The sequence below is a fragment of the Urocampus carinirostris genome, chromosome 10, assembly GCF_059441175.1.
Source record: "Urocampus carinirostris isolate Australia breed hairy pipefish chromosome 10, RoL_Ucar_1.0, whole genome shotgun sequence".
In the NCBI taxonomy this organism is placed as follows: domain Eukaryota; kingdom Metazoa; phylum Chordata; class Actinopteri; order Syngnathiformes; family Syngnathidae; genus Urocampus; species Urocampus carinirostris.
In genome coordinates this window covers 32,303,644-32,323,864 of record NC_142358.1, presented here as the reverse complement: position 1 = coordinate 32,323,864, position 20,221 = coordinate 32,303,644, and the positions used below count along the sequence as shown (strand labels likewise).

Here is a 20,221-nt window from a genome sequence, read left to right as displayed (position 1 = left end):
AAAATTAAGACTTTTAGGTGCGCCTTATAGTGCGGAAAATACGGTAAACGGCCACCAGCGGCACTCGAGTACAAAAGGTAAGATTTAGACCGGTGGAATTGTGCGCTGAGGTAGACTGTATCCTCTTCGTTTACGTTCGAATTGTCCGTATGACATAGGTTCGTTCCGATTATGAGAAAGACGCCCATGATGGCGACAGTTATAAGGAGAAAGACGAGGACGGTTTACCGTGGTACGGCTTTTTTTTTTTAACAGCTACGCTTTATGCGTTGCGAGCGTGTTAGGAGTAGCGTGGTGGTACCTTTCACAGGCACAGTTTGGGATGAAAATTATATTATTATTATTAAAGCTTTGAAAACTCTCTCGGTGTACCGTCTTTCTTCGTAAATATGTGTAACCATGTATAATATGTATTTGCAACTGTATATTTTTGTCATGTATTTATTTCAGAGACTTATTGTGATATGTTTTCTACGAGCGAATCAAAAAGAAGGGGCGGAGTAAACGCGGGCTGACGGGAAGTGGGGTAAAGCTGAGTTAAATCTCTTTGTTGTTGCAGCGGACAATAGTGGATATATATATTTTTCCCACCCTTAACTTTGGAAATATAATTTTTTTTCATTGGATTACTTTCAACAGGACCTGGACTTTGCATTAAATTCTAACTACCTTTATCATTTTCTGTTCATGTTGCCGATTGTAGTGGATGGATTGTGTACTATATCAGCAGTTACCTAAAGTCAGGTTTGGGATAAACTTGTGACCGTGTTACATGTTTAAATGTTGGCGCATGCGGCTTATATACAGGTGCGGCTTGAGTAAGGACAAAACCAATAATGTCCGCAAAATGTGGTGCGTGCGGCTTATAATCAGGTGCGCTCTATAGTCCGGATTTTACGGTATTTCAAAAATCACAATCTGATTCCTTTCAAGTCAAGTTATGTGTATTTGTATTTAAGTCTCAAAGGGCTGTACCGACCACAGACTATAATAACATCATCCCTTGATCTAAAACCGACATGAGGGCAAGGAAAAACTCAAAACCTCAGCATTCAAAATCCATTGATGACGTTTCTCCTTAGAGCAGGGGTGTCAAACTCATTTTAACTCGGGGGCCACACGATAGAACAAACATTCTGTCGGGGGCCGGACTAGTAGATTAAAGAGAAAGAAAAAGAGAGATAAAAAAATGAGAGAAAGAGGGAGGGAAAAGGAGAGAGGGCGGGACAAAGAAAGAGAGAGAGGGAGAGAGAGGGAAAACAAAAGAGATAAAAAGAAAAGTCGTGAGAGAGGGGGAAAGAAAGGGAGCGGAAGAAAGAAATCCAAAAAGACAGAAGGAGAGAAAAGAAAAAAGAAAGCGTGAAGGGTAGGAAGAGAGAAAGAGAAAAGGAAAAAAAGGAAGTTAGAGCAAAATAAGTTAAAAAACACAGAGAGAAAAAGAGACAAAGAGCAGCAAAGGAAGAGAAAAAGAGAGACACAGAGAGTGAAAAAGACAGAGACAGAGAGTGGGAGATAAGGGGTGGAAAAGAAAGAGAAAGAGAAAGAGAGAAATAACTACAAGTACAGTGTCTTTGTGAGAGGCACCTGGCTTTGGCAACATCAAGTTGACATATTTCAACCTGCAGCTTGTTTTTCTCTTGCGCTTCTCTGAGTGTTGTCTCGCGGGCCGGATTCAATCCCTTAGCGGGCCTGATCTGGCCCGCGGGCCGCCTCTTTGACATCTGTGCCTTAGAGAGTCTACTGAAGTCTAAACTTAACAGGCAAGGAGAAGAAACGTCTGGACGATGATATCATGGCTTTTTGTTTTGAAATTTTGACTTACAGTTGTTGTTTAGGGGGGTCTTCTTACCCCAGTGACGTGAGGAGAGGTTTGTGACAGATTTGAAGAAATATTTTCTGAATTTGATTGGCAGAGCAACGAAGCCATGTATAAAATAATGGCATTGAGAAAAAAAAAATGTTTTATTGTCTTACCATAAGTGTCACGAGCTGGACCGGGAAGCAGGAAGTCGGAACTCATATGCGTAGACGATCTGTCGCTTTAACTAGGAAAGAAAAGTTGTCCAACACACAAACGGACCAAAAACAAAACAAAACAGGTTTAAAGGCAATCAAAATTACAAACTAGGCATTACTCAGATCAAACAGGCATGAACAGGTTTTCAACAAGGTAAAGCAATGGTCTGGCAACGACCAGTCCCAGAGTAGTAAGTACTCCAAAAGCAATCAGTCCAATGCGTCTCAGCCGGTGTCAAGGGGCGGGGCCAGCTGGGCGCCATGACAACCGTGCAGGACATGACAATAAGGGTAGTGTACATCATTTCAAAAATATTCTCCTTACTAACACCGTCCTCTGTCTGCCATGTGCACTTACCTAGGGTTTGTGTTTGTATTTGAAACAATGTTTTTCTCAATTTGACCATTTTCACGCGTGTTGAAAACACTCTCCACTCCCCTGCCTCCTTTTTCTTTTATTCCTGTTAATTTTTTTTTTCATTGTATTGTTTACACTATTTGCACTTTCTGACTTTCACAATAATGTGCAATACAAGGTATTATAGTTGTCAGGTTGACATTGTTATACAGTATATGTATTTTCAGTACATTGCGGCTTATCTAAAATAATGTCACGAGTCAGAAGTGGAGACAGGACCCAGTAGCGTTCGTTTACTCAGTTTTATTGATAAAAAGAGAGAGCCGTGCTTGCGTCCACGATCCGATGATCGACGGACAAGGGTAGCAGGTGGCTGGAACGCGGAAGTTGCACTTCTGTGTCGAGCGAGACAGCAGGGATACTGGTCACTAGCCGGGACGGGAGAGTAAGGGCGGTATCGAGTTCATAAGAGAGGTCGGCAACAGGTATCAGGCAGGAAACGGGGCAAAACAGGTCGGGTGTCGGGATGGCAGAGCAGGGCAGAAACGGGTCCAGAAACGGGTTGGCAACAGGTATCAGGCAGGAAAAAACAGGGCAGGAAAATGTCGGAAGGTATGAGCTTGCCTAGCTGGGAGAATAGATTCGCAACGATCTGACGGCTTCCTCTTGGAAGCCGGGGGTTTAAAAAGAGTCTCTGAACCAATCAGCGCTCAGGGCTGTCAGCAATCATGACACTTGACCTTTATTCTGAAACCGTTATAATGAAAACATTTTTATACTGCTTAAGTCTGCATCATAATTATTTAATAAAAAATCAAAGATTTTAGGCTCTAAAATCTTTGTGCTGATTATTGCACATCTGTCAACTTATAGGTTTCCCCCTATTTTTATATATATCTATATATATTGTTGGATTCCTGACTATAAAAATGTACCAAACGTTTACCAAAATGTTCGAATTAGTTATCTGACTATTAACCAAACATGATTTACATTCACCCAACAATCATGCGTGCTCGTATTTTGAGAGGGAAGAAAAGAAAATAATCAAGCAGTCTGCAATTCCACACGGGGCGGGTTTATTCACAACAGCAGAGTTAAGTGTGCCCTCCGGAGACGACTACCCCACCCCGATTTTTCCAGGATCATTTATACATTTTAACAAACATATCAAAAGACATCCCACTCTTCTCCAATTTGCTATGTGTGTCTGCAACTAGCTTTAGTTTTCTTGTTTTTGGCCATCTTCTCCCTGCACAATGGCGCGCCGGCTCCTCCCATGGGCGTGCCAGGGAAGCCCCATCTGGGCATCACCACCTCGCCGAAGAGCGTCGCGATGTCTGGAATGTTCAAAACAACACCGTGCGTTTCTACGTCATCAGGGCCCCTCTGCGTCTGGATGTGCTGATTATCTTATCGGCCCTTCGTCCTGTTCCCGCCGTTCCTGTAAACAACATTTTCTACTAGGGTGCCCTGACCACGCACCACAGCCCAGCCAGTGAAAATCTTTTGCATTTAATGTAATATGTATTCGATCATATAAAATCCTTTATAGTGAAATGTATAAAATCCTTCAATATCTATCTATATATTTATATATTAGTTTTTTTTTCATTTCAAATTGCGCACACCATTTAACAATTTTTGAATGCTCTGATCCGGATTGTCCTGGTCACTCGTTGCAGACAACAACGTCATCAGAGATTACCAATAAAGTTGTGGCTTTTTGTGAGTAAATAGGTGCTGTGTTGTGTTTGTACGGTTTTATCGTTGCCTAATAAGGGGAGATGTAATTATTAGGGGAGCAGTTGGCTGAGGTATGTTATCATAATTACACACAACTCAAGATGATCATGACATTTCGGATCGGAAGTATCAATACCAATGTTCCCTCTAATTTTCCACGGGTCTGAGCGTTCACACAAAGTCGGTGAGCAACGCTTGAAACAACAGTGAGCCACCATAATCCCAAGTGTGGCAAGATAATCAAGTATCAAACATGTCCAAAACTTGACATCAAGTTACATTTTGCTGAGTTTCCAGAAAAAATATTTTTCTCTTTTGAATGAATTGACTCATGTACTATTTATTGCAAGGGTTGTACGGCCTACAACAGTCGTTTGTTCTTACAATTCTTTCACAAGATATCCATTTCTTTTTATTTCCTGATATATTTTGTCGCATAATATTAACATTTTCGGGGGCTTATTTGGTCGGTTGTAAGATACAGAACTGTACTTAATCACATTTTTTAGTGGAAGTACAATGTTGGCAACAAGATTCACTTGATATAATTGGAAATTATTTGAATGCAACACAAACTTTTTATTCTTTTTTTTTCTACTTTTTTTCAAATACCTTTAAAAAAAATCTCATTGTGTTTATTTTTGCCGAGCTGTTACTTTTTTCTTTTTGTTCTCTTTACTTTTTTCCTACATTTCTTTCTTTTCTTTTTTTCTGGCTTTTTTTCTAAAATTTTCCTTCTTTTTTTCTCTTCCTTTTGTGTCTTTTTTTCTCAGCTTTTCGCTACTTTTTCATTTTGGTATTTTTTTCTTTTTTGTTCTATTCCCCCCTTCCTTGAAGTTATTTTGTGCATAATTTTACATAACATTTGGTCATGTTGGGATTAAAGCAGCAAAAACAACCTGAAGAGCCGTTTCCTTTTTAGTGAGCCGAGCCGAAGAAGCCGGTTCTCGACATACTCTACTAACTTTACTCAACTTCGTTCGACTACTAAATACCGCATTTAGGAAACAACATCAGGCGAACCCGTGTATTTTTACCTTCATGCACTGTAACTTTGACTTAAGTCGCTTCTTGAGACTGGGAGGTCGGTGGTTCGCGCCCCGGCCGAGTCATTCCTAAGACTTAAAAAGTGGTCGGCGGCGCCCTCTGTTGGCTGCGGCTGCATCGGCTCGCTACAACGGGTCAGGTGCAATCGACATTTCGTTCTGTGTACATTGTTAAACAGAATGACAATACAAGGAAATTATTATTATTATTATTATTCTTAATAAGTAATTTTGAGCCCTCATTTTTGTGGACTGGCTAGATTTTCTTGTGCGCTGAGAATGTGCAAGCTGTGCGCAATTGCGCACGCGCGCATCTTAGAGGGAACACTGATCGATACCACCCTGTATTTACTTGGATCGGCTAGATACCAACATTCCAAACATTGCCCACCCCCTGCTAACTGTGGCCGCCGGCATCATGCCAAAAATGCACAAAGTGTTATTGATGAATGTGGTTTCATTCCAAGTTTAATGTCTATACTCTGCTTTCGGGGCAAATGTTCTTACTGTAACACAGGCCACTGGTCAACCACCGAAGATTAAAAACTTCAATTTCATGCCGAGGCGTACATTTTCCCACCAACGTTTTCTCGCTTTCTTGCCATCCGAGAGTACATTATAGAACAAGCACTTTATTTTAATTGCTTCACTAACCGCCCCACCCACTAACCTCGTTGCGGAAGTATGTACGATACTAACTTCTCAATTTGTTACCTGTATATGAAACGAGCCATAATTACAGTCTATTAAAGCCAATTATGCGGCTCAGTGAAGGGTCAGGGTGCAATTTACATTCCTTCGCTGTTTGACTAACGTGCTGAGTCGGCAAATGGAGAGGGAAATGAAGGATGCCCGGGACGGGTGGGTCAGTAGATAGATAGATAGATACTTTATTCATCCCCGTAGGGAAATTCACACTTCCAGCAGTCTACCCCGTTGTTTATTAACAGATGAACATGATGCCCTAGGGGTGCTTGTAGCGGAGTGGATGACGTCACGCTAGTCCAAAAGTTCGACATCCCTGCGGCAGATGGAAATCTTTTCTTGTGTCCAGGGATACACCACCTCGTGTTAGCGAGTCCGCCTCCTCTCCGATTCCCCCAGGCTTTCGAGTCTCTGTATAGCGGCGCTGAAGCCGGATTGCTCCGGGTAGCTCCGGGTGGCTACACGTTAGCGTCCGGAATGCTAAACGTGAGCCACGTTTCCGCAAAACACAGCAACTGCGCTCCCTGTGCGCTTCGATGTTTTCCACCAGCACTCGTTGGTCTTATTTGGTAGTGAGTTCGCATTTACCATGATTACGGATGGTACCGAAGACTTATAACGCCGCTAGCCGCTTAGCTAGCTCCGGCTCTTCTTCCACCATAGGCTCCCTCATCACGCCGGCACGAGAATTCTTCAGGGCAGGGAGTTGATTCCTCGAATAAACGCATTTTTGTGCGCTAAAACCCATGTCCATAGGATAGAAAGTCATCCAAAGTGTAGTTGTCAAACGGGAAGAAAAGTACCGAAGATAGGAGCAGACAATAAAACAATAAATCACAAAAGTGAGAGATAACAGGGCAGCTGCTGGAAAAGGCAGCCGTTATATGTCGGGTTTAAATGAGTGTGACATCAACTTCCCACACACATGTCCCAATGATTATGAAAAACTGCAGACATAATGAAAAGAACGGTAATCAGTGATAGTATCCCAGTGTTCATTTTACCTCTGAAAAGTGATGGGTCCCGGGGACTCGCATGCTCAAAAATCTATGGGTCCCAACAGAGATCTATGGGTCCCCAAAATTTAGTGTTATCGAGGTTGAAATTGTAAATCGGCGACAAATAAATAATACAAATATATATAATCATTCAGTTTTAATCATCAAATTATTATTTCATTTTCCGCATCAAATTATCGTTGGTAATATACCGATTAAAGCACAGGTGTCAAACACGCAAGACAACACTCAGAGAAGCGTAAGAGAAAAACAAGCTGCAGGTTGAAATATGGCAACTTGATGTTGCCAAAGCTAGGTGCCTCTCACAAAGACACTGTACTGGTATTTATTTATCTCTCTCACTATCTCTCTCTCTTTTTTTTCCACCCCTTTTCTCCCACTCTGTCTTTTTTACTCTCTGTGTCTCTCTTTTTCTCTTCCTTTGTTGCTCTTTGTCTCTTTCTCTCTTTGTGTCTTTTAACCTCTTTTGCTCTAACTTCCTCTTTTACTTTGCTCTTTTCTCCTTCTCTCTTCATACCCTTCGCGCTTTCTTTTCTCTTTTCTCTCTTCTGTCTTTCTATTTCTCTTTGGATTTCTTTCTTCCTCTCCCTTTTTTTCCCATCTCTCACGACTTTTTATCCTCTGTTTCTCACGCTCTCTCCCTCTCTCTTTTTTTCTTTCTTTGTCCCACCCTCTCTCCTTTTCCCTTCCTCTTTCTCTTATTTTCTTATCTCTTTTTCTTTCTCTTTAATCCACGAGTCCGGCCCCCGAGAGAATGTTTGTTCTATCGTGTAGCCCATGAGTTAAAATGAGTTTGACACCCCTGGATTAAAGGGATAACCACAAACCTGTCTTTTTTTCATTTTCTCCTTTTATACTTCCTTTTTTTCTTAACTTCTTTATACAACATAATTCGTAATATCAATCATCAAAGCAAGTGAGCCGTTTGAGAGCCGGCTCTCTTGAATGAGTTGAGCCGAAAAAGCCGGTTCTCTAAAAAGAGACGGACTTTTCACCACACAACTCGAGATCGGCGTGCAGACGAAAACTCGAACCGCGAGACCAAAACAACATCTGCCGGATCTGCCTGACGAAAAGTTTGGAGTGCGGTAAATCTTTGTTTAAAAAAATGTAATCGGGTAATAATGACAATTTTGTGGCAAAAAAAGTTGCGTCCCGGGGACGCACGTTGATTTGAGACTATGCGTCCCCAGCAAAAATGATGCGTCTAGGACGCAGGGACGCGGGCAAACGAGAACACTGGTATCCTGTATTGCAGCATGGTCATTCTAGAAAGGGGATTACCATGTGCGGCCATTTTCTTATTCAAATGACTGTTTCCTTTTCTACATTAAATTATTGTTGGTAATACAGTGGAACCTCGGTTTTCGAACGACTCACAGTTCGAACAAATCGGAATCCGAACAAAAAATTTGAGAAATTCTTGCTTCGTAGTTCGAACAAAAATCGGAGTGCGTACACGAGGATGGGATGCTGAGCGGCGTACGGGTGATGAAAATACGTGAAGTCGCAAAACCACGTTAAGTATTCCGCGATACAGCTATGGCTAACTGTAGTGCAGTGGTACCGTCTAGGGGTGGATGTTTCACATCACATTTTTTTTTACTCCTTTGAATTTTCTCAGGTGCAATTGCACCTCCACTACAGTAGGGGACGTCCAAGATTAAACAAATGTGTAGCAAATGGGCCGAGTTACAGAATTTTGTCAAACTCCACCACCCCGATGAAGCTGCAGCCACCAGAGTCATCAATGACTTTAACGACACTGTCATGAACCACTTCCGAAAAGTGCTAAAAAGAAGGCAGAAGCAAGTGTCGTTGGATAGATATTTTAAGAGAAAAGAACATCCTGTAGCCCAGGGGTGTCAAACTTATCTTAACTTGGGGGCCACACGATAGAACAAACATTCTGTCGGGGCCAGACTAGTAGATTAAAGAGAAAGAAAAAGAGAGATAAAGAAATAAGAGAAAGAGGAAGGGAAAAGGAGAGAGGGCAGAACAAAGGGAGAGAGCGTGAGAAACAAAAGAGATAAAAAGAGAAGTCATGAGAGAGGGGGAAAGAAAGGGAGCGGAAGAAAGAAATCCAAAGAGAAATCGAAAGACAGAAGGAGAGAAAAGAGAAAAGAAAGCGCAAAAGGCAGGAAGAGAGAAAGAGAAAAAAGAGAAAAGGAAATTAGAGCAAAATAAGTTAAAAAGACACAGAGAGAGAAAGAGACAAAGAGCAACAAAAGGAAGAGAAAGAGAGATACACGGAGAGTGGAAGAGACAGAGACAGCGTGGGAGAAAAGGGTTGGGAAAGAAAGAGAGAGAGAGAGAGAAAGAGAGAGAAATACAATCACAGTGTCTTTGTGAGAGGCACCTGGCTTTGGCAACATCAAGTTGACATATTTCAACCTGCAGCTCATTTTTCTCTTGCGCTTCTCTGGTTGTTGTCTCGCGGGCCGTATTCAATCCCTTAGCGGGCCTGATCTGGCTCGCGGGCCGCCTGTTTGACACCTCTGCTGTAGCCAGTCATCCGTAGCAAAGAGATTTGAACGTGTGAGCAATATTGAGAGAAGAATATTGGTGAGCATGTAACGATAGTATGAATGCCAACGGCCTCCTGGCCCTTACGAATGTTTCAGTCCATAGCAGTGTGAGAACAGTTCAAGCCTTTGGGCACTTTCCAGTCACATGACAGATGATGTCGCCTAGTCAGCTTGCGTTAGAAAGCTTAGACAGGAGTCTGAGCAAAACCGACAAGCAGTCTCGGAAACGGGATGTACATGATTGTGAAGTCTGCATGACACGATACGCAGAGACAGTCAATGGGTTGTTATGCTCTTCATCGCGGTTGCTTTTTTTCTCTGCCAATCAAATGATGAATAATAGAATAGAATAGAATCGAATATACCTTTATTGTCATTGTTACGACATGGGATATATTGTGACAACGAAATTGGACGTGGCACTCCAGGTTCACATTTTACAGTGAGGATAAGGAAAACAAAGAGATAAAGCAACAAAGAAGATGTTTGTACTGTCCTTGTTGTATAGGCTTTGTTTTCCTCCGGAGGGGGGGGGTGTATGAGGGGGTAAGGGACAGACAGAGATGGGCGGATCCAACTAGATGTAGATACATAAGATTAGTTTTTGGTAAATTGGACTGTGCTTTACCAGACATGAACCTCAGCACACAGCACTGCATAATGCATACAGTGTTCTCCATCCGGGCACCGGTGCAGTGGAATGCTCTTCCCGAGATCCAATCTGCAACCTCAGTGGAAATGTTTAAATCTAAGCTTAAAACACACTTCTACTCTATAGCATTTGAATGAATAACCTATACTTTTTGTGGACAATATCTCTGTATTATTTGTGATTGCAACATCCTTTGCTGTCTGGTCATCCTGAAAGGGGGATGCCACATGTGCGGCCCCTTCTCAAGGTTTCCTCGTTTTCCTCATGTTGAGGTTTTTAAGTTTTTCCTTGCCCTCATGTTGGTTCCAGATCAGGGAATGGTGTAATAATAGTCTGAAAAAATAGTCTGTGTAATAACCTGTGAATGTCATGTCCAGCATGGTCGCCGTGGCGACCGGCTGGCCCCGCCCCGTTGGCACCGGCTGTAGCAGATTTTCTAATTTGCGTGTGTGCTTCTTAAGGGCGGGTTTTGGGGATTGCCGGTTGCGGGTTCATTGCATTGCTTTGCATTATTCTGTTCTGTTTGACTTGAGGAAACCTGTACTTGCCGTTCTGAGTAAAACCCTGTTTTGTGAGTATTCCTAGTCCAAGTTCCTGTTTGCCTGTAAGCCTGTTTTTGTTTTTGTCCCTGAGTGTTGGACGACTTTTATATCCTTAATAAAAGTAACTGATCGTTAACGCGAATGAGTTCACCCTTCCTGCCTCCTTCCTCCGTGACAGTGAAGCCCTTTGAGACTCTTTGTGATTAAGGGCTATACAAATAAAAATGACTTGACTTGACATTGATGTTTAAATCTGATGCACAAAATGTATTTAGCTGAGCTGGTTTTGTGAAAATAATGACTTCAACCAAGACAGGGGAGGTTTTGAGGGTAATGATTGTGCAAGTGTGAAAATATTCTCTTTATATCAGTGGACGGTGACATCGTACTGCAGTGAGTTTGCTGTGTGTGGCAGTTTTGCTGCGTTATTAAGCAGTCTGACCTCAATGTGTTGCTATTTTGCTTAGTTAGTTCTGCGTACACGCTTTTCCACACACTTGGGTATTGTAAGTCGCTCCGTTTTTATGGACCACTCGGCATTTTCGTTCCTCTTTTTATAAAAGGCACGTGATCATCTTCGTAAAAACTAGAGAATAAAGCATGTTATGTGAGTATTTAGTATGAGTTATGCGTAGGGTCATGAAGCCACACTAAGGGTGAGATTTGATCCATCTACAATAGGATCGATCTTCAAAAAATACATCCAAAAGAGAAAAACACTATATTCATTGGTTGTTAAATAAGTTTTCTTTAATAGATCACTTATAAATGACTCTTTATTACAATGTATACGGGCAGCACGGCGATGCAGTGGTTAGCACCTATGCGGCACAGTTCTAAGGTCATTAGATCGAACGTCCTGTGTGGAGTTTACATGTTCTCCCCGTGCTTGCGTGGGTTACCTCCGGGCACTCCGGTTTCCTCCCACATTCCAAAAACATGCATGTCAGGTAAATTGGCCGGTCCAAATTGTCCCTAGGTGTGAATGAGCGAGCGAGTTTTCTGTCCCTGTGTGCCCTGCGATTGGCTGGCAACCAGTTCAGGGTGTCCCCGAAGACAACTGAGATGGGCTCCTGCTCCCCCGCGAACCTATTGAGGATAAGCGGTGCAGATAATGGATGGATGGATGGATACAATGTATACAGTTCCAGTACCATCAAGGTTAGTTTATCATTTGACTTTATTCTAATCGGGCATGTTTTGGCCACCAATGTATAAAGGAACAGTGTGTATTATTTAGCACCTCCTGTTGTTAAAGATACTTCATTCATTAAAAAAAATATTGTATGAAAAAATGAATAATAATACATAACCGGCTTGTTGGCTTTGGGTAGGGCGCCAGCCCTAACACCGGGAGATCGCCGGTTTGAGCCTTGGCAGTCTTATGGAAGACTTAAAACATTGGTACCGATTGCCTCCCTGCTTGGCCCGTGATTTTCTATGGAAGCAGACCCCTGGATGTTTAGGGAAAAGGCGAGAAGAAAGAAGAATAAACCAAATAAATGAGCTATCATATAAACGAGAAAATCACATTCATTTTGCCGAGAGCGCTAGGTGAGAATGAGAAGGGTCCTGTTGACTCTTTCCTATACTCAAGTTGCATGTGAGTGGAGCTCATATTGTGCTGCTAAGCTGCAAATGTGTGCTAAAAACACAAGAATACAAACTACGGAGTCTCAAAGTGACCAAACCTCCCTCTTCATCGCCATATTGCTGCTACATTTACCTGAAAACCATATTTCTATATCTATATATCTTTATATTTCTCTCTCTCATATTCATTATATATATATATATCAGTGTTCATTTTACCTCTGAAAAGTGATGGGTCCCAGGGACTCGCATGCTCAAAAATCTATGGGTCCCAACAGAGATCCATGGGTCCTCAAAATTTAGTGTTATCGCGGTTGAAATTGTAAATCAGCGACAAATATATAATATAAATCTATATATTCATTCAGTTTTAATCATCACAGTTTATGTCACGGTCGCCGTGGCGACCAGTCTGCCGCGCCCCCGAACTCAAGCTGTAGCAGATCAGCTGATTGCTGGTCTGCTACTTAAGGCTGGGTTGTGGGTTTGGCGGGCGCTGGCTCATTACACATTCCCCGGTCTGCTATGCCTTGTCCTGTTTTAGTTTTACACATTCCACGGTCTGTTATGCCTTGTCCTGTTTTTAGTTTTAAACATTGTCCGTTCTGTTATGCCTTGTCCTGTTTAGTTGAGTTCGTGCCAGAGGAACTCTGTACCGTTCTGTTCTGAGTGTAAGAATGTTTTTGTTTGTCTTGTCCCGGAGTTTTGGACAACTTTTATTTTGTTAAATAAAACTTATGGATCGTCACGCAATTGAGTTCTCTCAGTTCCTGCCTCCTGCCTCCGTTCTGGTCCGGTCACCCCTTCCACTCCACTCCACCTCGTGACAGTTAATTGGTAATACAAATCAGTTATCACTTCAAGATTTTTCAGTTCACAACAATATTGTAAATTATACAAAATAATATTGCTGAAATAATTATATTAATCTATATTTTCATTCAGTTTTAATCATCACAGTTAATTGGTAACACAAAGCAGTTATCACTTCAGATTTTTCAGTTCACAATATTGTACACCATACAAAATAATATTGCTGAAATATTTATATATTCTTGCAGTTTTAATCATCAGTTAATTGGTAGTACAAAACAGTTATCATTTCAAATTTTTCAGTTCATATTATCTTTGTGGTTTGCTGTCCCGCCATAGTTGTAATGCCTTCTCAAGGTCCAATCCATTATCATCCTCCTCATAGCGTCACCAGGAATATAATTTAGTCTATTTTGGCAGAAAAGTCCTTTTCTTGCGCTGAGTATTCTTTTGTTTATTTTCTTTCGACGAATCGTTCGCTTCAAAACACGTGTTTTCCTTGCCTTCGAGGTTTTTTCGTGCCGGAATTACTGCCGTTGTTACCACTTTCTGTGTTATGTTTCGACTTATTACCGACACTGAAGAAATTACCAATTTCTTGTTGATTTGCACCTAATACCAACTGTTTTTTTGGAGGCATACTTCTCTTTCACTCGACAACCGCCACAACAATGACGTCATCTCGAAGCAACGAGATCTCGTTTGCCGAGGTCGGCGCGAGACCAAAACAACAATGGCGGATAGCGGATCTGCCTGATGAAAAGTTTGGAGTGCGGTAAATCTTTGTTAAAAAAAAAAAGAAAAGTAATCGGGTGATAATGACAATTTGGTGTCAAAAACGTTGCACGGGCAAACGAGAACACTGTATATATATATAGATATAATTATATAATCTGTTATTTTTAATATACAAATGAAAAACAAATATTTTTTATATGATTTTGTCAAATTCACATTTGTAGATGGGTTTATTTATAAATATGTTTGCATTTCTTTGGTTAACAACAGCCAACACTGTGTTTGGATTACACAGACCACACAGACCATTGAATGACCCCTTTTTCCCCTTTAAAAATGTCTTTTTGCCATGTTTTTACTGGAGAGCACCATTATTAACTCGCAAAACAAATCTAAAACTATGGTTAGACATGCCGAATGAGAAGCGTCTGTGCTCTGCTACAGCCAATTCTTGAGCAGCTTTAAGTCCTTTTCCATGTTCACATGCTGAAAACTCGCAACCTCCCCCATCTCAAACATCCAACTCTCGCCAGTTCTCTTTGATTTGTGGCCGCCTGTGGGAGTTTATGCAGAACGCGAGTGATGGAATGGAGAGAGAAAATCATGTTTGGCTGAGGACGAATATGTTTTAGCGCCTGCTTCCATCCTGCAACATTCAACATTTGTTTTTTAAATGATCAAGAGATAACGCGTTCCGATTTTTTTATCATAAGAAAGCTGTACATGGAAACAATATAAACAAGATATTTTTAATCTGCATTGTGATTGATGAGAGACAGTGTTTTCAGACATTTTCATTCGCCGATAATAACAATAGCTTACACTAAAAGTCTTGTCATTTAAATAATTATTATGAGATCATTAATTACTGCGTTAATTTAACAAATATTCACTAAATCCCTCGGATAGATTTTGTCTCCGCCGCTTTATATGGATGACTAACAACAAGAACAGTAATACCATTGTAATAACATATCGTAAATTCCGGACCATAAGCCGCTACTTTTTCCCCAAATGTTCAGCCCTGCGGTTTATCCAGTGAAGCGGCCAATTTATGTAATTTTTCTAACGGACGCTTACGATTTAGACCGGTGGAACACGTGCTGGAACACGTGCGTCGAGGAAAATTTCAACTTCTTCATTTATGCAAAATCTGTCTATATGACAAAGGTTCCTTCAGGTGTCGAGAAAGACGCCATTGTTAGCGACAGCTATAGGGAGGAAGATGAGGACGGCATACCGCGAATTTAACAATTACGGTATGTGTTTTTTAACAGACACATTAGGTGCGTTGCGAGCGTGTTGATAGTAGCGTGATGGTACTTTTCAAAGGCACAGTTTGGGATGAAAGTTATATTATTATAATCATTATAGCATTGAAAACTCTCGATGTACCGTCTTTCTTTGTAAATACGTTGAACCATGTATAATATGTATTTGCAACTGTATATTTTTGTAATGTATTTATTTGTATTTATTTGAGACACTTATGCTGATTTTCACGGGCGAATAAGAAAGAAGGGGCGGAGCAAACACGGGCTGATGGGAACTGGGGACGGGTAAAGGTGAGTGTTTGTGAACGCGGGAGACAATAGTGGATATATATTTTTCCCACCCTTACCTTTGGAAATGTAAATTTTTTTTCCCTTGGATTACTTTCAACGGGTATCCCGACTCTGCAGGTCTGCATCAAATGATAAGTAGCTTGCTCTGCCTGCTTCAAGTATCGGCCCGGTATTGCTGTACCGCCGGACACGGTGTGGTTCTGGGATTGTGTGCTAGCTGGATTTGTGCACTATCCAGAAGAATTTGTGTACTATTTATGCAGTTACTAAAGAACCCCAAAATACAGCAATGCTGTAAGTTTGATTTTTGCAATCGGGAGATGGAATAAGAGCTTGCTCTGTCCACTCCATGCATCGGCCCGGTATTGCAGTACCACCGGGAACGGAGCATTCGCACTGAGCGCTGCTTGGCTCTGTGGCTAGGACCTTGACCCAGCCTCTTGGCTGAGAGCAAGTGTCTCGGCCCCTTGGCTTTGTAGCATATTATGACTTGACCGATAACGGATAATGGATAATTAATAAAGAATATAGAACAATAAACCTTACAAAATCCAAATTTTTCTAGGTGAGCCTCATGTTAAGTAAAATAAATCCAAATTGTGTTCACCTATGAGTAGTTTGAGTATTTGAAGAAATACGAGTATACATTTTTTCCAGGGAATGACATTTTTTACCACAAAGGGGCGCTACCTAATACACAATATCCCTTGAAGAATCAACTATATTTACAGTATGATCACTAATTTTCCTTTTGAGGAAGATGCTTTTATGATTGACTGAGGCTGTTTGAACTCCTAATAATAAAGAATCTCTAATAACAGTCATAATGGAGTAATAACATGTTAAGTAATATTATACTTTTTTATTTATTTATTATGTTTTTAATATTGTACATATGCAAAGTACATTTCATAGAATGTCAGTTCCATCTTTTGACCATTATTCCACACCATTTTTCGACGTTTTGACAAATACATTATCGTAACTATCAGCCAATCGTGTTGCTGTTCTTTGATATGTACACTTCTTAAAGCAGATCTGTTTAGGTCACCTGGAAGATTTAATAAAAAGAGGAGGCCCAGGGGAGGGTGTCACAGCGGAGAATCAAATTCTCTTATCTGAGGGCTTCTCTCCCTGTTCTCCATGCAAGTCTACAATCCATTGATGTCTTCTCTCCTTATTTCGAGTGTCTACAAAAGTTTAAACTTTAAAAAAAATTGTAGCCTTTTGCACTGATCAGTAGCAAATACATAGCTGTGTGCTTCATAAAGGTTGACAACCCGTGCCTCGCAACAAATACAAAAATATAGATAGAGATAGATAGATAGAAACTTTATTCATCCCCGCAGGGAAATTCACATTTCCAGCAGCATCCCTGTGCTGAGAAACAAAACAATAATAAAGCAAAAGAATACAATATACAGTGTGACGTGCTAGTACCCACTGTAGCGTGTTCTATAGAGTATCTAGTTAGTGCTACACAGAATACATATTGCAATAAAATTCAGTAATATGCAATGTAGGGGGTGTGGTTTAGTGTGGGCCTTTACTCTGCCGGGTGGAGTTAAAGAGCCTCATGGCATGAGGGAGAAAAGATCTCTTCAGTCTGTCCGTGGTACAAGACAGTGACAGCAGTCTGTCGCTGAAGCTGCTCTTCTGTCTGGATATAATGCTGTGTAGTGGATGTGATGAATTGTCCATGATTGACCGCAGCTTTTTCAGTGCCTGTCTCTCAGCTACTGTTGTCAGGCTGTCCAGCTCTGTGCCCTCAACAGAGCTCGCTTTCTTCGTCAGTTTATTGAGATGAGAGGTATCATTCTTAGAGTTATTAACATAAATAAATGGGAGAAAACTTGAGTTCAGTGAGACAGGTGCAGTGGGAGAGAAGAGTGGGATGTACGCACTGTAGCACAAAGCTCTCGTGTGCCGTCAATGGAACTGCTAAAGCAAATGCGAATCCGAGTGCATATAACATAAGGGAAGCCATTTGGAGATTCCCAAGTGGAAAACCAGAAGACAAAAGGAGGAAATGTACAGCTGGCACCCACAGAATGTAACTATGCACCCTGGCAAGACCTCAGCGCGAGTTCCCCCACCCTCATCTTTTTACTTTCTCCACTCTCACACACCAGCGAGAGCAGCTCGGGAGCAGCATCTCTCACCCTCCCTCTCGCTTGCTTCCATCGCTCCCCCAGCTTCTCCGATTGTCATTCTGCAGCTGGAAGCGGCATTAGAAGCATCTCGTCGGCAAAGAGAAAGTCCGGCGAGGGAATATCTCACCGATTGCTAACTGAGCAACTTAAAACTTGAGAGTCTTGGATGGCTGACCTTCTTGTTGATGTTCTTCTCACAAAGAAAACTTGATAGGCAAAGCAGATTGCTTTGTAAAGTGACTCACATGGAGACACAGCGATCGTGTAAAACTTAAGACCTGAAAAAAAAAAAAGACTTTCTCCAAAACAAGACTGGATTGAAGAGCCCGGTTTTCGTTTCCTCAAGCTCAGTCATGCAGGTGTCCATCGCCTGCACGGACCACAACCTTAAGAGGGGCAATGGGGACCACGGCAAGCAGAACGCCACCAGCCCCAACGTGGTCAACCAGGCCAGGGCCAAATTCCGAACGGTGGCCATCATCGCCCGCAGTTTCGGTTCTTTCACCCCGCGTCACATCTCGCTCAAGGAGTCCACTGGGAAGCACACGGGGATGAAGTACAGGTGAGTCTGGATCGTCTGAGTTTAAATCCTTTGTAAATACTTACCAAGAGTTTGGAGCACTTCCATATTTGCAAAGCTCCTTTTTATATCAATCACGTATATAAAAGGACCTGCTGCCTTTTTGAGCTACTTTACTCTTACTGTTGTCTGTTTTTTCGATTTCTTGTGTCAAAACAAAAACAATTATTGATTTCATCGTCAAGGGTATTCTATAGTTCAGTGTTTTTCAATCAGTGTGCCAAGAGACCTTGTCTAGTCTATCACAGAATATTCCCCAACTTCATTCTGTCAAAAAGCACGACATTAGTTAGGGTCTTCCAGTGATCAACTGGAGTAATTTAACATTTATCCATATCAGTAGGTGGCAGGAGACTACATTGTTTTCAAGGGGGTCGAGTTCCAAAAGGGACCTACGAAAGTCGATAGCTGCAAAGTCGAAACTTTTATTCGTTTATTAATCAAATACTCTATTATACATTAAAACTAAAGAACAAACCCTATTTAAAGGCTCAAGCTTTTGTATGGATGTTTTTTTTTATTTCTTTTTTTTTTATCAAATAACTTCTGTACTTTCAAATTATAATTCTAGACATTTTTTTGCAGACACTCGATTGTAGTGTAGCATCAAAAATAATTTCAAAACACTAGCCTCACTACGGATTATATTGCATTTTCATCATGTGAACCTTATAGGGAAAACAAGAACGTGGCATAAAGATGCTTTTGCATTTAGCATGTTGAGAAGTCCAACTTTGTTGGCGATAGCAAGTCTCTTCCTCTGCCTTTTGGTCTTTTATTGGTCCAGAGCAGGGGTGGCGAACACGTGGCTCTAGAGCCGCATGCAGCTCTTGGCCAATAAGAATGCGGCTCTTTGCCTTATCATATTTTCTATATACTGTGGCTCTTTGCCTTGTTTCATGTTTAGGTTTTTTTGTGTGTGTATTGAGGGTGGACACATTCCTTGAAATCAACACAAGAACAATACTCGTTGTATTGTAAGGAGAGGAGTGTGTTATGGGAAACAATATGTTTTTAATTGTGTGTGTTTGTGTGTGTCTGTCATGGCAGGTCAGTGCGTGATGTGGCTCTTTGACTCTCACAGTGAAAAATTTCGGCTCTTTGTGTCAAACTTGTTCGCCACCCCTGGTCCACAGCTTTTTGTTGATATGATGGTATACGCAATGAAGCTTCATCAAGCTGTTTGTGTACCGTTTAGACCGCTACATTATTGACACACAGGCAAACACAGGCAGAAATTGGGGGGGATGCAAATGTTTAGCCAATCAGAATGCAGAACACAATGCATATTGAGAATCCACGAAGCAGCGAAACCCCCAAAAGTAAACCGCGCAACAGTGAGGGATTACTGTACTAGATATTTGCTCATGAGGTAGTAGAGTAAACTTATCAATAACTTTTTGATGAAGCGGTTTAAAATAGCATTGCAAAAAAAGAAAATATTCCAGTAATCCGTCGTTATAACGTAGGTTATCTTTCACAGTCTTGCTGCTTCACGGATTCTCAGCATGCAGTGTGTTCTGCATTCTGCCTGACTGTCCCTAGGAGAGTAGGTATTTGTAAATGAATTAAATAGATGTTTACAGACATAAAATTGTGTAACTATGAACAATTTTTATTAGATATGTTTGAAAAAATAATTAAGATGTTTACCTCATAGATTTGCCTATCATGGGTTCTTTCCTCAATGTAACAGACGGTTCACTGTCTTCCAAATAAGTAAAAATCTTCGTTTTGTGCATTTTAATTATTACACTCCCATTTTAAATTCCCTCTGAGCCCCCCCCTCCTATAAAATAAAATAAGTAAAATAAATAAAAAAATAGTAATGTTTTTGTTTCACCGGCAGATAAATTTCCCTGATTTTAAGGAATATTGTTGTAATTTTTTTTAGAGAAAAGAACACGATAAACAGGTATATCTTTTCTAAAAAGATTCTCATTTTACAAAAAGATAAAATATCTTAAAATGACTTCGAATGAGTGACATTTTCTATCAATGGGGTACTTTTTTTTATATTTTGCAGTGTGGTTGCAAACAATGCGCACTTAGTAGTATTCAATTACAACAAAGACAATTCTAATTCCAATCTAGCACAAATACCATGTTGATGTTGGGTTTCATTTAAAATATTTACTTGGCAACTTGTTAAAATTTAATAACATAA

The 20,221-nt window shown here is 41.0% G+C and overlaps 1 protein-coding gene and 1 pseudogene across 2 annotated transcripts in view; both read left to right on the top strand.

Annotated features, from left to right (window-relative positions):
* The window catches only part of kcnab1a (potassium voltage-gated channel subfamily A regulatory beta subunit 1a), a 141,953-nt gene that overhangs the window by 23,635 nt on the left and 98,097 nt on the right, over positions 1–20,221 (top strand). Inside the window, exon 1 of one of the 2 annotated variants that reach the window (XM_088345465.1) lies at positions 17,552–18,036. The exons of the other annotated variant lie outside the window; for it this stretch is intronic. Coding sequence (XP_088201591.1) covers positions 17,828–18,036 — 209 coding nt within the window. The 5' untranslated portion in view covers positions 17,552–17,827. Of the gene's footprint in view, positions 1–17,551; positions 18,037–20,221 lie in introns of those variants that run through there. 2 annotated transcript variants of the gene reach the window in all.
* On the top strand, positions 15,595–15,717 carry LOC148358759 (U2 spliceosomal RNA; annotated as a pseudogene).